The 16864-nt window shown below is 43.5% G+C and overlaps 1 protein-coding gene across 1 annotated transcript; it reads right to left on the bottom strand.

The window, feature by feature from the left end:
- Positions 1–253: 253 nt before the first annotated feature.
- On the bottom strand, positions 254–15823 carry LOC137336124 (stanniocalcin-1-like). The gene is made up of 4 exons (XM_068001607.1): positions 15597–15823; positions 10562–10704; positions 6615–6826; positions 254–4392 (listed from the first exon to the last, which is right to left on the bottom strand). Exons 1-4 carry the CDS (start codon positions 15739–15741, stop codon positions 4128–4130), a joined length of 765 nt encoding a protein of 254 aa, XP_067857708.1. The 5' UTR covers positions 15742–15823; the 3' UTR covers positions 254–4127.
- Between the last annotated feature and the right edge of the window lie 1041 nt (positions 15824–16864).

The raw sequence follows: 16864 nt of genomic DNA, 5'->3' as shown, positions 1-16864 counted from the left end.
AATGCTCCCAATCCTCAGGCTTACTGCTTTTTCTGGCACTTTATATGCCTCATCCTTTGATTCAATACGATCTTTAATTTCTTTTGTTAACCACGGTTGGACCACTTTTCCTTAAAGGAATATATATGTGTTGCAAATTATGTATTAATTCTTTAAATGCTAGCCATTTCTATAATCCGTGTAAGAAAGGCATTGAACCTCAGCCTGACATGAAAGGATGTGATAAACCACAACAAAGTTATCTGCCATATTAATGGGTGTAATTATAACTTTAATGCTTAAGTTACAAACATATAGTTACAAAACGGACGACATTCATGAAGCCTTGAGTGCAAAACATTGACCCACAGTAAGAAATCGTGCAGCTGATGCATTGAGAATCAAGGCACAAGAAAACCAGATCACTCAATTACAAGGTTTGGAATTAAAATAAATAACATATAATATAATTATAGAAATGTGTTTGGACTCCACCTGACAATTTGGTGTCTCAGTGAGTTAGGGGCCATCCATAATTTTAACATTGGTACTTGGGGGGGTTGAGGGAGGGCGGGAGAGGGGAAGTGATTTTCTGTTACGTTCTATTACAATCTGCATAAATGATCAGTTTTGAAATCAAGACGCTTGCATTTATCAAGCATTTTATCACGTCTCTCAAAAAGCCACCCAAGGCGCTGCACGTGTAATTGGTTGCTTTGAAGCACAGTGGCTGTTGTTAGGGTGGCCATTTTTCACACAGCAAGATCCCGCAGGCGGCCAGGAGCTGAATGGGCAGTTGATTCAGTTTTTGGAGGTGAGTTTAACATCCTCCTGAACCATCACAACCATTTCTTTTGGTTGGTAGGCGGGTTGTCAGAGTGTTTCATACCCTTGACGAGAAACAGGACAATTATGGATGGCCCCTCACCAGTCCCTGGCATTTGTCATATTATTGGTCAGCTTACAGGAACGACCACTGCAAACTTTTAAAATAATGTCTGCTTTTTAAAATGTCTCCCCCCGTTTGGACTGTAAACAGAGAAGGCATCCCCCTCCCAACAAAAGATTAGTGTGAGCGATTATTTCCCTTAGTATCCCAAAAGGATTAATCAGACTGAAGGTGACCACCTCACTTCCACAGGTTCCTTATGGATTTGATGCATTAGCTTGCTTCAGCTTGATCGAGAAGAATTGTTTAAATGATGCGTTGAAACACTCAACCTACAATGAGCTACTTTTTTTGCTTTTGGACAGCTGAAGGACCAAGGAGGCTTCCCAGCGTTTTTATTCTGAGGTTCATCATTATTTCTTTCTCTATCTTCTGGCTTCATCCAATCCCTTGTGGCCAGGGGAAATGTGACAGGGGCAATTTTTTGAAAAATTCGTTCTTGGGATGTGGGCATCGCTGGCGAGGCTGGCATTTATTACCCATCCCTAATTGCCCTTGAGAAGGTGGTGGTGAGCTGCCTTCTTGAACCGCTGCAGTACGTGTGGTGAAGGTCCTCCCACTGCTACTTCTGCTGGCGTGGAAGTTAAGAGGGCGTTGGAATTCCAAAGGACTAGCATTCAAACTCCCAGATTTCCCAACACTTCGTCAGTTCCCAGTCTCCGCTGAGCCGTTATGGGAAAGCCCCACATCGGCTCTTATAAAACCCCTCCAGGAGCGGTTATTGAGAAGCATTAGCAAAGCTTGGCAGTAGATTAACCATCCATTTCCTGGGCTGGGAAATTATGGGTGGATCAGGGAGATTTTTTTTTTATTCGTTCATGGGATGTGGGCGTCACTGCCGAGGCCGGTATTTATTGCCCATCCCTAATTGCCCTTGAGAAAATGGTGGTGAGCCGCCTTCTTGAACCACTGCAGTCCGTGTGGTGAAGGTTCTCCCACAGTGCTGTTAGGAAGGGAGTTCCAGGATATTGACCCAGCGACGATGAAGGAACGGTGATATATTTCCAAGTCGGGATGGTGTGTGACTTGGAGGGGAATGTGCAGGTGGTGCTGTTCCCACGTGCCTGCTGCCCTTGTCCTTCTAGGTGGTAGAGGTCGCGGGTTTGGGAGGTGCTGTCGAAGAAGCCTTGACGAGTTGCTGCAATGCATCCTGTGGATGGAACACACTGCAGCCACTGTGCGCCGGTGGTGAATGTTTAGGGTGGTGGATGGGGTGCCAATCAAGCATCAATCTGAAGGAAGGCAAGCACGAGTGTAAAATAGAGATACAACAGAAATGTTGTGAAGTTGAAGGAACTTTTGTTTGCCCGGGCTAAAATGAGTTTACTGTACACAAGTACTTTTTTGTGGCTGTAATCAACTAGTTTCTGACACTTTTTCTCTCTTTAATGTCCGTGAAATCTTTTGACACCTTTTAACTGAATGTTTGTGGGCATCACTGCAATCCTATCTGTATGAAGTTGTTATGTGGTGATAAATTTTCTACTGATGTATTTGGTGCTGCAGTGATCATCTCTATTGATTCAGTTGTTAAGATATGGACGTGTCGATATTAATGAGACATTCTGAAGATTCAGAAATGCTTCCCGATTTCACTCCTAAATGGTCTGGCTCTAATTTTACAATTATGCCTCCTTGATTTGGATTCTGCCCACCAGAGGAAATAGTTTCTTTGTTTTTACCGAATCGAATCGCGTTATGGTATCAAACACCTTGATTAGTGCATCCCTCAATCTTCGAATCGAGTCTGGTGCTTTCTGGTTTTAAGAGATGCAAGTGGAAAGAAAATAAATTAAAAATGTTTGGTGTCTAATTTTTTTAAAAATTGTTTTATTTAGAAGAGTGATCTTCCCTGCTTCACGTCAGGGTGTTGGTAATGGGACTGGGCACTTCCATCCAGAAACTGCAATCACAGTGAGGTCCAGTTGGGGCAAATGATTTGTTAGCACTCAGATCCATTCCATAACCAGTATTTCACTGTTTCTGGATCCTCTATGCCAAGTTGCAGTCCTGATTAGTCAAGAATGCTACATACTAAGGTGTAGAATTTCACTGGGTTTGTTGCAAGACAGTATACTGTGTATTAAATGCAGATTGAAGTTCCTTTTACCCTCAGCTTGCAATGTGCCTTAACCATGAGTCAGAAGACAGCCCCCAGTGTACCAGTGTGATGTATCCACTTCCAGCCTTCTTGCCAGTTCAGAGATAGTTAGGGGACTGGACTTGTGCTCAGCGAGAACTGGATTAAGACAATACAGTCTGCAAAGAGGGGAAATTTTTATCCATTGGCCAGAATCGAAACCCCCAAAGAGAAAAAGACGATGTTCTACCCAATCTTTGATAAAAGGTTGATTTTTTAAATAGGGTTTTTCTCTTCTTGGAGATTATGCTCATGGAGTGAACGCCAATGTACAAATTTGCCTTCACCTGTAGCACTGAGTTAAGTCACCTGTGACAAATGGTCAGATCAGCACCCCAAAGAGCTTTTCCTAAATGGAACAGCCCCTGAACCTAAATGTCCTGATGCAGTAATCTGCCACCTGTGGCAGAAGCCTTCTAAGCAGGCGATACTTGAGCCTAGAACTGACTGTTGGCACTATTGGCGATTGAGTGCTTAATGTATGACATACCTCTGTCTGCCGTTCAAGCAGAGATATTAACCCATTCAGAATAAACCTGTTAACATCCACGTTAAGACACCAGATGGAGGAATATCATATGACCAAGGTCAGTCTTTGTTTATAAATACTGCCAACAAAGATCTCAGTTCAAGTATTCCTTGTCAAGAATGCTTGTTCATTCATAAAACTATAGTGACCCTCTATTCTTGCCTCCCTTGGGTTGTTGGATTTGTGTCACACCTCACACCTTCTGCTCCAGAATTCCAGGGGAAAACATGAAGGGAACTATGTGGCATTTTGAAATGTTGATGGTGGTACTTGACCTGGACTAGGTTCCAGCCAAGTCTGATTTGGATTGTGTTCTGTAAAGAAAATAGGTGCTCTGACTTTTGGATACACTTTGTTGGTTTAAAAAGCTTCAGCCTCAATGCTCACCACTTGCCAGTTTGCTTTCTGCTGAAGTTGGAGTTGGACATTTGCTCCCTGTTAGCTGCCATGATATGAACACTGCCAGTTTCAAGGATGACACTGGGAACACCTCAGTTCTGCAGGTCATCTCTTCCATCCCTCCCCCGCTATCACTCATTCTCACCCGATGGGCCCTGTTGGGAGGGTGCCTCGTTGCCGTGGAGATTTCGGAGGAAAACGCGCAGTTTCTGGTGGTCGCTGGATGGCCGGCTGTTAACGTTTCCCCTCTGAGGTGACGACAAGCAGCGGTCACCTTGGAGCAGGTGAACGAAGCCAGAGAAGTGCGATCCCAAGCCCGCCATCATGTTCTCCCTTATGCTGTTCACTGTCTCCTCGTCACATTCAAGAAGGCTCCTCAGTAGCTTGTTGTAATACCTGGAGGCAATGACGCAAATGAAGGGAGAAATTAAATGAGAACTCATCTTGACATTTAAAAGGGAAATTCAAAACCAATAATTATCAAAGAGAACCTTCAAAGGAAGCTTATCTTTCAACACCAAATAAAAGGTCTTGATTCTTTACCTCGGCTTCTCAATTTTCAATGGAAGTTAAGGTCAATTATGATTCTTTAAATGATTAAAAGAAAAAACTTACATTATATTGAGCCCTTCATATCCTGAGGATATGAAATACTTTTGAAGTGCAGTCACTATTATTATGTAGGCAAATGGGGCAGCTAATTTGCACGCAGCAAGGTCCCACAAACAGCTGTAAGATAATTTAATCTGTTTTGGTGATGTTGGTTGAGGGATAAATGTTGGCCAGGACACCGGAAAGAACTCCCCTGCTCTTGTTCAAATAATGCTGTGGGATCTTTTACGTCCATCTGAGCAGATGAACAGACGCAGGGTTTAACGTCACATCTGAAAGATGGTCCTGCCGACAATGCAGCTCTCCCTCAGTACTGCACTGAAGTGTCACCTAGATGACGTGCTCAAGTCCTGGAGTGGGGCTTGAACCCACAACCTTCTGATTATAGAGGCAAGTGTCTGACCACCGAGCCAAACTGTATTTGGAACTGGCTTTCTTCAGCCAAAAATCTATGGCAACATGCAGCCATAATTCCTGCTGTGACAAATTTACTTCAATGTGGCCTCCAGGGTCTCTCCCCTCCCTATCTGTGCAACCTCCTCCAGCTCTTCAACCCTCCGAGATCACTACATTCCTCCAGCTCTGGCCTCTTGTGCACCCCCACTCCCTTTGCAGCAGCATTGGCGGCTGTGCCTTCAGCCGTCTAGACCTTAAGCTCTGAAATTCCCTTCCTGAACCTCTCCACTTCTCTCTCCTCCTTTAAGACGCTCCTTAAAACCTACCTCTTTGACCAAGCTATCAGTCACCTCTCCTCATATCTCCTTCGTTTGTTCCGTGTCAATTTTTGTCTGATTACACTCCCGTGAAGCGTCGTGGAACGTTTTACGATGTCAAAGGCGTCATATAAATGCAAATTGGTGTCGTTGTGCTGCACTGCAATTCCCTCTCTACAGCTGCAACTGACTACCAGGGCTCGTAAAATGAAGTTACTTATCTTGAGGCCAACCCAACAGGAGTGCCACCCAGGAGAATTGTAGAGACAGACACAGCAAACTAGTGCTGTAGCAGCTCGTGTACAGTTAAGAACAGCCTGCTCTTAGCTGAATGCAAACACAAAGCCACACATCTCTTCTGTCGGTTCAGGTGTTAAAACCCACTACTGGTCAACAACCAGTGCCGGTTAAGTCGCCTGGTCACCTCCCGACATTGCCATCGGCTTTGGGCGGACGAGCCTCTGGAGGAAGGGGAGCGGGAGCGTCGATGGAGGGAATGCCATCGAGAGGTGAATGAGCTAATCCTGGAATTTGCCGACGGCGCCCACAACGTACAATCCCTGACACAGCCGCAGTACAGAACAAGTCTACAAAAGAGCGACGATGGACAGTCCCAAACAGAACACCAGGGTTCAGGTCCCTGCCTTAGAAAGAGGTTGGGGAGGACAGTCACAGGACAATAGTCGACCGATTATTTAAATAAAAATGAGAAGAGTTCAAAGAACTGGTGCTTTGATTTATATACTTGGTTTTATAATGCAGTGATGACAGTTCAATAAAAGTGGGGCGGATAATTAAGAGTCACGATGCCCCACAGCTAGGATCTGACACAGAAAATATTCAGGTCGCAATCTGATGAATTAAATGAGTCAAATTGTATTTTTCTTTCAGTCAAAGGAATCACAAGATGAAATAAACAGTCAGCTCAATCTGCCGTCCTGGTAGTCACATGATACAACCATAATGGAGTTGTTGACTAATTACAGAGATCAATCTCCATCAATTAGTCTACAACAGACCCTGACATGACATGGGAAAACCCCCCAGTGGTGGAGAGCTTTGGGAACCATAGCTCCAAAGTCACCTGTTCCTCCCGAGCTTGCTACACGTTCCACATGTCATGAATCAAATTACTCATATACTGTGTCCCAGAATGTTGAAAGCAATTTATCTAATTTGCATTTGAATGAATCAATGCCATCTGCTTCCACCATCTCCCCAGTGAGCCTGTTCTGTAGACTGAGTGCAGAATGACTTCCGATGCCCATACACTTCCAGCACGCAGTACCATACCTGTTTTTCAAGTGTGCGGGGAGCGTGATGACTTCGGTTATTGCTGCTGTGTTGCGTTTCGCCATTGTACAGATGTCCAGTTTCCTGTAACACTCCTCCTGAATGTCGGCGATCATTTTTTGAAAAACAGAACATCTACGAATGGTGAAGAAGGCCTTGGAAGTGATCCCGTTAGCGATGCACTTCAAACTGTCCTTGACGAATGCTTTTCCCTAAGGTACAAAACACTGGTCAGTCATGAAACATTGTGCAGCAGCCAAAGTATGTATTGGAAATAATTGCAGAAAGAATCAACTGGAGACATTTTCCTGAACATCAACAGCAAATATTTTAAAAGCAAAAGCTTCAGCAATAGCAGTGTGTTTTTGTCCCAAATTCCTTCCTCTCTTTAGCTCACCTAGTGCAATGGTCCAAACTCCGCTAACTAACAACAGTACTAGTTTAGATGTCAGGAGCCATGTATGCTATTGATGGAAATACAGAGGACCAAGGACTTGGACCTGACGATTCAGACCACAGTAAAATCCTTGTCTACATTTTTAACTTTCTTTCCGTCCTTGTCCTACTAACAGTTATTGGTAACCATAGCAAAGTACAATGAGACATCCAACTAGAAAACAGCTAAAGGAAGTCCTTTCTCACCAACTTCATATGACCCTCCCGATAGGTCCCGCCTTTACCAGTAGCCTCTGTGATGATGGCTTCCCAAATACAGTCTTGCCCAGTAATGGGTTTCCTTACCTGGTGCTTGTTCCACTCTTCATTAATGGTTGAAACTCATGGACATTACAAGTTTAACGAGAAGAGACTCGATGAATCGCAAAGGTTTCATCAGAGAGATGTTCGATTACTTAGATGATACTGTTTTTCGCCAAAGGATACTCCTAAGATCCAAGACTGCCTGGGATGCTTTACCCCGATGTCGCCCAGACACTTGAATGCCTCTGGCTCATTCTTGTGAGTGGGTACATAAGGTTCTCAGATTACACTGACTACCTCCCTTGGCGACTACTTCAGAACTTCTGCAATAATAATGCCTTCCCTCGAAAGGCACGCAAGCCACTCAACTGGCTGCTTTGTTCTACAATTACTCCCATTCTGACCTGACTAACTTTCACCCAAATGTAACTTCAGGTGACATCGATCTCAAGCCCTCTTGATGTCGCTCCTACATAACTGAATTACTTGAGCAGTGTCATCATGGTGCTACCGTGTAGGACAAGCACAAGGTAACTTAAGAGTGCGTGAGATTTTGCAACGGTGAAAAATGTTTGCTGGGCCGTTTGATTATGTTTTTATAGGTTTTGGTGGCACAAACCTGCAAGTCCACCTCATGGTGGCACAAAGCACTTGCCGAATAGAGACGCTGCAGGAACTTGAGCTGGAAGGAGCAGCAGATCATCGCGGCTTGCAGGTGTACAATCTGATCAGAAGCCCAAATCAAATCTTGCTTTCCCCTGGCACAATTTTATAACAGTTGGCTGCTGGGCCTGTGTGAAGATGAACTTTGTTTCTTTCATCTGTCTTCAATTTTAAGATAATTGGCAAAAGAACCAGGGGGGAGATGAGAAATGTATTTACACAGCGAGTTGTTATGATCTGGAATGCGCTGCCTGTAAGGGTGGTGGAAGCAGATTCAATCGTAACTTTCAAAAGGGAATTGGACGTATACTTGAGAAACTTGCAGGGCTATGGGAATAGAGCGGGGGGAGTGGGACTAATTGGTTAGCTCTTTCAAAGAGCCAGCACAGGCTGTGCGCTATGATACTATTCAATGAATTCTGTTTTATTTGGGGGTGAGAGTTTGGTTTTGCCTGTTTTACATGAGTGAGTTGGCTTGGCAAGATTTAATGTGATTTCACAAGGTATGATATAGATGAGCTCTGTGTGATATAGATGAGCATCCAACAGTTAATCAATGCGTGAAGAAGAACATGTTTAAATAGGTCTGATATTTGACTTCTGCGGGTTTGGACCTGTGCCCTCTTTTCCTATTGTCATGGTTTATTTTGAAATGTGCTCTGGATTTGCCTTTTTTAAGCCCTTTACTATCTTATATAACCTTATGAGATCTGCTTTCAGTTTCCTCTCAGTGCTGCAGAGCTCAGGTTCCTCCCACCTTCGCTCTCAACTCAATTCTCTGGGGTGAGCTTGTCATTCTCTACCTCACTTCCAGCGCTTAAAAAGTCTTGTGTCTCCATGACCCAAATCATCATGACACAGTTCCTGAACTAGTTCATCCTTCTGTGGTAGTCACGAACACCAGAGATACATTTACAATAGACGAAGAACTGAGAAGTTATAGCTATCAGGAAAGACTGAACAGGCTGGGGCTCTTTTCTCCAGAAAAAGAGAAGGCTCAGAGGTGACCTAATAGAGGTCTTTAAAATTATGAAGGGGATTGATAGGGTAGACATAGAGAAGATGTTTCCAACTGTAGGGAAATCCAAAACTAGGGGCCATAAATATAAGATCGACACTAATAAATCCAATGAGGAATTCAGCAGAAACTTCTTTACTCAGAGTGTGGTTAGAATGTGGAACTTGGTGACACAATGAGTAGTTGAGGCAAATAGCATCGATGCATTTAAGGGGCAGTTAGATAAGTACATGAGAGAGAAAGGAACAGAAGGATATGTTGAAAGGGTGAGATGAAGTCAAGTGGAGGAGGCTTGTGTGGAGCATAAACACCGGCATGGACCAGTTGGGCTGAATGGCTTATTTGTGTACCGTATGTAATATTATGTAAAGGCAGTTGAAACTGCACCAGTGTCCAAGAGAAATCGTACCAGGCCATTCACTCATCTCCTTTGCCTTTCTTTAACAACGAACAAATGCTCGCATCAAAATAAAGATGACAGCCTCTTCATGGGCGGACCAAAGAATTCTTTGCAAGTCCATTGCATCCTACACTACGTTGTAGCAGACTTGCAGGCAACCTGCTTCACTCATAGACAAGCTATAATTCTTGTTTTAAGTTTCTCTGGTGCTTCCGTTCCTTCATTTCCTGGTGCAATTAGGAGACGTAACTAAACTCGTTTGCATGTCTATGGGTTGCAATCTTCAACAAGTATAGCAGCAGCCATTGCCCACTGCATGCATATTGATTCACTGATGATGCAGTGATGCTGCAGCAAATTGTATATGTACTTATCAGGAGTTCAAAAACGTGAAATCAAGCGCAGAACGAGAACACCAATCATCTTAACTGAGTCCTCAGCAGCTGAGTCAAAGGGCAAACTGGTTTAGGACAATCTGCCTAAAGTTAGCCAGGGTCCAAAAGACTTATAGCACAGTTTTACAGGGACAATATTTTTCTTCATCTTTTTAAAAATGGACAATCTGTTCCCAGCCCTTCACCAGTGTCATTTGTAACTTGCTGCTTGGGTCGAGCGAGTCAACAACAGTCAAAGGTTTCTGTTTCCCTGATTACTCCCCTCCCCCACCCCCCAATGGGCATTTACATCTACTTCCCTTTAGAAATGGCTTGGCTTACGCTGCGAGTTCAAGGTGCAAGGAATCTCAGGTACCATCCTGCCTACCTGCAGCTCCCTTTTCAATCGTGGTTCTCAGTTTCATTTGCCGAACCGGAATCGGTTACAGATTAATAAAATTCATCAAACAGACCTCTAATTTACATTGAGAATGTTGATGCATTAAACACTTCTCCTGTTGACACATCTTGGGATGGATCTTCATCTTCACTGTCTGTGAGTTGAGCATCATCTGGGCGGAGGGCATTCGGGAACATATGGCAGGGAGGATTACACTCCTGGCAACAGAGTCCGCTAGATGTTCCTTCCATTGGTGGACTGTAAGGGACATGCAATCCCCTCTGCCACATGCTCCTTTCTGCGGTCCGCCCAGATGATGGTCGACGCCCAGACGGTGAAGACATAAATCTACCCCATAGAGCCTACATAGAGTCGCGTCGATTAACCCCGTACCTGAGTGTCAAATTTAGCAGCACTGTACAGGAAGGACCTGCAGATATCATACATGCCGTCGGTGTCGCAGGTCGAATTCTCCAGGCACGCAAACGCCCCGCATCCCACGTGGAGTGCGTTGTTTAGGCACCGGATGATTTCAGCTACAGGGAGAGAGAACAGACTGAAAGTCAATTCAGATAGATTGCCAGAGATCTCAGTCGCTGAAGGACAGGCGGGGTAAGGATCGTACACGTGGGTCACCAGTAAGGTTGCCAACTCCAGATGGACGTATTCCCGGAGGTTTCATCACAAGACCTTCTGCCTCCATCCCCAAGCACCCGCTTAACATGTCCATCCTCACAGCGCACTGCCTTCCCGCGTCAATTGATCAGCAAACTCTTGTTTGCTGTCCAATTGACTCTTTGTTATTCGAATAGATGATTCTTGACTCTCAGTCAAATAGCCCCTTTTTCCCCCATCTCCAATATTTTCATAACTAATAAGTGAAAGTGTTCAAAGAAAGTTAAACAAAAACACCATTTTCTTTAATGCCCCAATGATTTTTGTCCCTGGTTTGCTCGCAGCAGTGTCCTGGAGATTCCAGGTCAATCCTGGAGGATTGGCAACCCTAGTCACCAGTGAAAGACTTGAAGTCCTATTGGGAGTAAGGTGCTACAAGGTAATAGGGACATGTACTGGTGGTTAGATTTCTTAATAATCAACTGCTTCCTCCCCTCAATGAAGGTTTAATAATATCGTACCAACCAATAACTTGCACCAAGTTGCATGTTTTGGCCATGCCATTGCGGCAATGTGCTGAGCAGAAGCCAAGCAGGGAGGGGAGCTTGTGGGCACAGATGTGGAGAGAGTTCTCAGAGCAAGGCAACTTAAAGACTTCTCATGATGCTTGGGGAAAGCCAAAGACTTGGGAAGGAGAATTAAATATGTTTACGTGCTTATTTTAAGCTACTATTGGAGCGTCTGTGGCATTGATCACGATTATGATATTTAACTGCTAACCAGGCCTGTCCCTTTAAGGCCACTGCTCTAAATTGGCAAATCCAGATAACTGTAGCTATTTATAATGCTGAAATCAATCAGAGAACAGTTGTAATTGTTTGTAAATTTCAGGCTGTGGGTCAAGAACCGTTTTTCTTTCCCTTTTTTTAAAAAAAGGTTGTTTTGGAACTGTGTGACATCTGGAGCATGATGGACACAAGACTTGTTATATTGTGCAGCTCTCGTGCCATTGCTCATAAGTTGGGTGATAGGTTGTTTTATAAGGAGAGGCGTGTTATACCATGTAATGCATAATGTAGTATTCTGCTACCGAAATAAAGCAATGTTCCTTTCTGGCCACAAAGTCTTATGCTAGGAGGTCAGTCAGAGTTCAATTGCTCTTCAGGCTGCAAGTCAGAACCCAGGATGAAGTGCCTGGCTTTCTTACTTTTTTTCAAAGTGTGATTGCTAAGGTCAGTCAGACATTGCAGAAATTCTGATTCTTGTTTTAATATAATAGTTTCATTTGCCGAGAGAGCTTCCGAGTGCATTCCATGACTTTAGCTATATTTTATGTTCTTTGTATGATACACAAATTTGCATGTGTGATAATGTGACATCTGTAGTGTAACAGAAATTGGTATGCATAAGATGTATCACTTTTTGTTGTATTGCAAGTAAATCTCCCCTAGCAATACTCACAATAAGCCAGAGATTGCACTGTGTTATAAGATCAGGAATATTCTACCATGAACATAGGAACAGGAGTAGGGCATTCAGCCCCTCGAGCTTATTCCGCAAAGTCGAGTGGAGAACGAAGTGTAACTATGTGCCCCTTCAAGGATGTAAAGTCTAACCACAAAGTCAAGTAAGCGCAGTCAAGTGAGTTCATGCAGATCTCAGTTCAGAGCCTGCAGACATTCTGGCTCTGGTATTTCATGTTAACAGAAAGTTCCTATGTTTCTTTATACTTTCAAGTGTGACAGTTAAGGTGTGACAGGCAGGAATTGCACACAAGACACACTACTTTTAGAATGTTTATTTATTAATATAATAACAATCTTACATCGGCATGCAGTTAATAGAATCATAGAACGGTTACAGCACGGAAGGAGGCCATTCGGCCCATTGAGTCCGCGCCAGCTCTCAAAAAGAGCAATCCAGCTAGTCCCACTGCCCCGCCCTATCCCCGTATTCCTTTTAAGTACTTATCCAGTTCCCTTTTGAAAGCCACGATTGAATCTGCCTCCAAGACCTCCCCCACCGCCCCCGGGGCAGTGCATTCCAGATCCTAACCACTCGCTGTGTAAAAACATTTTTCCTCATGTCACCTTTGGTTCTTTTACCAATCACCTTAAATCTATGTCCTCTGGTTCTTGACCCTTCCGCCAATGGGAACAGTTTCTCTCTATCTGTTCTGTTTAAACCCTTCATGATTTTAAATACCTCTATCAAATCTCCTTTCAACCTTCTCTGTTCCAAGGAGAACAACCCCAGCTTTTCCGGTCTATCCACGTAACTGAAGTCCCTCATCCCTGGGATCATAGATTACAAAGTCCACGTTCTATTGAAACTGTTGATGTCAACTTGTAAGGCTGTAGTTACACCTTCCCTCAGGATCACTCAGGCCGGTGTTATTACAGCGTGACAAGTTTACATAGACAGTTTCCATTCTAATATGCAGAGAGCAATTTATAATAGAAATATAGGAATAAGGTCCGAATGCATCACTTTAAAATGGGGACTGAATTATGTCTGCACGCCCTGGTCCAAAAATCACCCAGCCTCTAAACCATCTCACCTGAAGACTGCACTGGTTCTTAACCCCCCATGCGAGATGACTGGTGTACACAATATGTAATGCACAAGTAGCAAACTGGACAGGATGGGATGTGGAATATAATCCAGGCTTGTGTTACTGCTTCCTGACATTTCTTGTTGTCTCCCACCACTCCACTATTGTCCATGAGACACAGAAACAAATCAGCTCAAGCCAGTACAGTTTAAGAAAGAACTTGCAGATATATCGTGCCTTTCATGACCTCAGGACATCCCAAAGTGCTTTACAACCAATTAATTACTGTTGAAATGTAGTCACTGTTGTAACGTAGGAAACACGGCAGCCAATTTGCACACAGCATGGTCCTACAAACAGCGAATTAGATAAATGACTAGATAATCTGTTCTTTTTTGTGATGTTGGTTTGTTGGTTGAGGGATAATTATTGGCCAGGACACCAGGGGAGAACTCCCTCAGTCTTCTTCAAATAGTGCTCTGGGACCTTTAATGCCCACCTGAGAAAGCAGACGGGACCTCATTTTAAGATCTCATCTGAAAGGCGGCATCACCAACAGTGCAGCACTTCCTCAGTATACACTTGAGTTTCAGCCGAGATTACGGGCTGAAGTCTTTGGAGTGGGGCTTGAACCAACGATCTTCTGACTCAGCGATGAGTGTGCTTCCACTGAGCTAAGGCTTCCATCGACATAACAACAGCGAGCTGCACATCAAAAGGAATTCTTTGGATGTGAAGCTTATCATCTCCCTGAGGAGACGCCAAGATGCTTTAGAAATGCAGACTCTTTCTTTCTCACCATCACCACTGTGATTTACTGAAAACCTAATGGCAAGACTAAAAAAATTCCTCTGTTTAATGTGAAGCTACCAGACGCTAAGGAAGGCACACTTTATGTTCAGGATCTTGTCACAGAAAAGCTTAAATCAGTATTCCTAAATGAATTATTGCAGTGACAAAAAAAATACAACAGTGAAATGCACTTTTGATAGATCAGACTACATTCAGCCCAGTAGCTGGTGTTCAAGCTGACTGCTGTAAATCTGGGGCAGTACATTGAAAGGGTGTTTGATGTGATTTCTCAGATACTCCTATAACCAATGCATGTTTCATCAGCTATTGTGGCAGTGGAAATCGCCAATCAGTACGATGTAGAATTCAGAAATAAGAATTGTATATGAATCTTAGGCACCACTAAAATCGCAGAAGCTACTTTTACATTTTTTTCTTTAAGGTTTTTAGGACAATCGATTGAGAATAGCTCGAGATTGAACATCACAAAAAAAAACAACTTAATGCAGATCAAACTCTATCCCCAGTATTGTAACAGCTGCACAAACGAGGGCTAGCAATAAAAATAAAGCAAGATCAAATTGTATTGTCCACAGTGCCATATTCATACAAGGGCTCATTATAAAGGCATCCTAACTCATGGCCTCAGTCGTACAAAGTTCACTTGTCTAACTTTGCATTCTGTCTGAAATTCAACGGTGGTACTTTTTATTACGTAAAAAAAACTTACCAATTCCTTTGTCTCGTGCCACTCTTGAGCATGATTCATCCTGGTTTCCCTTGCCAACTAAGTACTTTTAGGAGTGAGCACAACACACACCCCAGTGTAATGCAGAACACAAGGAACCAATGCTGCAGTCTAGTCTGTGCAAGCTGACTCCTCACCCTTTGCTGAAGGGTTAGTGCAGACTCCCACACAGACCACATGCGAAGCAGCCTTTTCTCCAGTCAAGTATTAAGCATTTGCCTTCAACAATCCTCCCCCCACACTCCTATGCAAAAGTTTGAACGAAAAGGACCATGTTCTTTGCATCCACTAAATTTAATTACAGTGCACAGCAGTTTTACATTCAAAGACACAAGTTTCATTTTGAAAATAAAATGACCACGTTTTTACATAAACAATGTGCCTCACTTGCAACCAACTAACCAAAAAATCATTGCACAGTTCAAGCTAGACGGTGACTCTCTGCCCAGTTCTACAAAGTATCCGTCTCCTCAAAAAAAACGCAGAGGAAAACCCGACGTTTATTTTACATGAAGAATTACGGAGATCAAAAAAATTGTAAAATGCACTTAAATACCTGAGGGGAATTCAAAGCACCTTGACTGCTTGTACTCAAGGGAGGACAAGTAGGACCTTAAACCAAGTGCGAGGGGCACTGGAAGCCGTGGCATATCTTTGGTCTCAAGTCAGTGCGGATTCGTGGTGAGGGGACCTGAGCGCACACGAAAGGAGACAGTTACCTGAATTCTGCGCTGAAAGTCTCGTCCTTCTGGATGCCAGTGACTCGTTCTGATCCTCAACAGGTGGAGCTATTTCATCTGCAGCCGACCAGCCTCCGAGTTGAATGGAAACCAGGAGGGCAAAGAAGGCTGACTTGTGCAACATTGCTGCAACGATTCGGTGATCAGATCAAGCTCAGCTCCTTCTTTCTTGCTCTGCAGCGTGTCTCTCGCACCAGTTAAGTGTGCATTTATATATAGGTGTGTGTGTGTGTGTGTCACTTAATGGGCTGTACGGTCACATTTATACAAGTGTTATCTCGGGGGAAGATCTCAGTCAAATCGTAAGCAGAAACATCCCTACCAATGAAAGCAAGCTCGCTGGAACTGTCCATTCAGGAACCAAGATTCTTGCTCAGCACACTGAATAATTGTCCCAAAGTTAGAGGCGCCTGCGCACACATCCAGAACAGCGGGGCAAATCGAGCTTGCAAGTTTTAAAGGCGTTTTCATTTCATTTCGTTTTTTTTTGCAATGCAGGTGCAGTTCAGCGCACTAAGAAATCAGACTCCAAGTGTTTTAGAGATCAGTTCAAAATCTCCATGCAAGCCCAGGAAATCTGATTGCATTTGAATTTATTTTTTAATATCTGTAACATTTTGACACGGATCTTGCAGCACATCACCAGATCGTAACAAGCTTGACAATTTGACCTGACTGTCGGCAAAAGGCTCAAATCATTTCTGTCGATTCACCCAATGTGATTCTGTCGGGTATATATTTTGCAGAAAGAAGTAGGAGAGAAATGGATGGACTTTAAAAAAAAAAGAAATCTCAAGATAATTTGTCCTATTTATTGGACCAAGCACAGGCACGATGGGCCGAATGGTCTCCTTCTGTGCCGTATCATTCAATGATTCTACTGTTGCTTTGGGAGAAGTGTTTCAGCCTAAGATTTGAAACTAGGGTGTGGGGGGTGCTGTTCCCAGAGGTCAGTTGATTTCTGTATCTTTATTCCAACATATTATTTCTGTTGCTGCGTACTAATAAAAATCTTATGATCCCACCAAACGTCCCCTTATGTGTGAAAGCTTGAAAATCATTTTGTTAAAGTGCCCTATTTGTTACTTATTACCTGCTTTGTGTTTCGAGATATGCATTTATATTTTAGACTGCTGTTATATTAGGGGGCTGCACTGCTAGGGACCAGTGCAAATATTCACATCTCCCATTGAACCCCCCGTTCCCCCCCCCCCCCACCGCCAGCAAATATTAATGGACCAGAATTT

Source organism: Heptranchias perlo, chromosome 20 (assembly GCF_035084215.1).
Source record: "Heptranchias perlo isolate sHepPer1 chromosome 20, sHepPer1.hap1, whole genome shotgun sequence".
Lineage (NCBI taxonomy): Eukaryota > Metazoa > Chordata > Chondrichthyes > Hexanchiformes > Hexanchidae > Heptranchias > Heptranchias perlo.
Note: the sequence above shows the minus strand (reverse complement) of the source record. Positions and strands in the feature narration are given on the sequence as shown.

What these genes read in the sequence shown, in the direction of transcription:
- LOC137336124 (XM_068001607.1), bottom strand. Translation starts at nt 15,741, where the DNA reads ATGTTGCACAAGTCAGCCTTCTTTGCCCTCCTGGTTTCCATTCAACTC. An exon ending in ACTTTCAGCGCAGAATTCAG is followed by an intron (nt 10,705 to 15,596) that starts GTAACTGTCTCC and finishes CTCTCCCTGTAG; the next exon opens with CTGAAATCATCCGGTGCCTA. An exon ending in CTGCTAAATTTGACACTCAG is followed by an intron (nt 6,827 to 10,561) that starts GTACGGGGTTAA and finishes TTTGTACCTTAG; the next exon opens with GGAAAAGCATTCGTCAAGGA.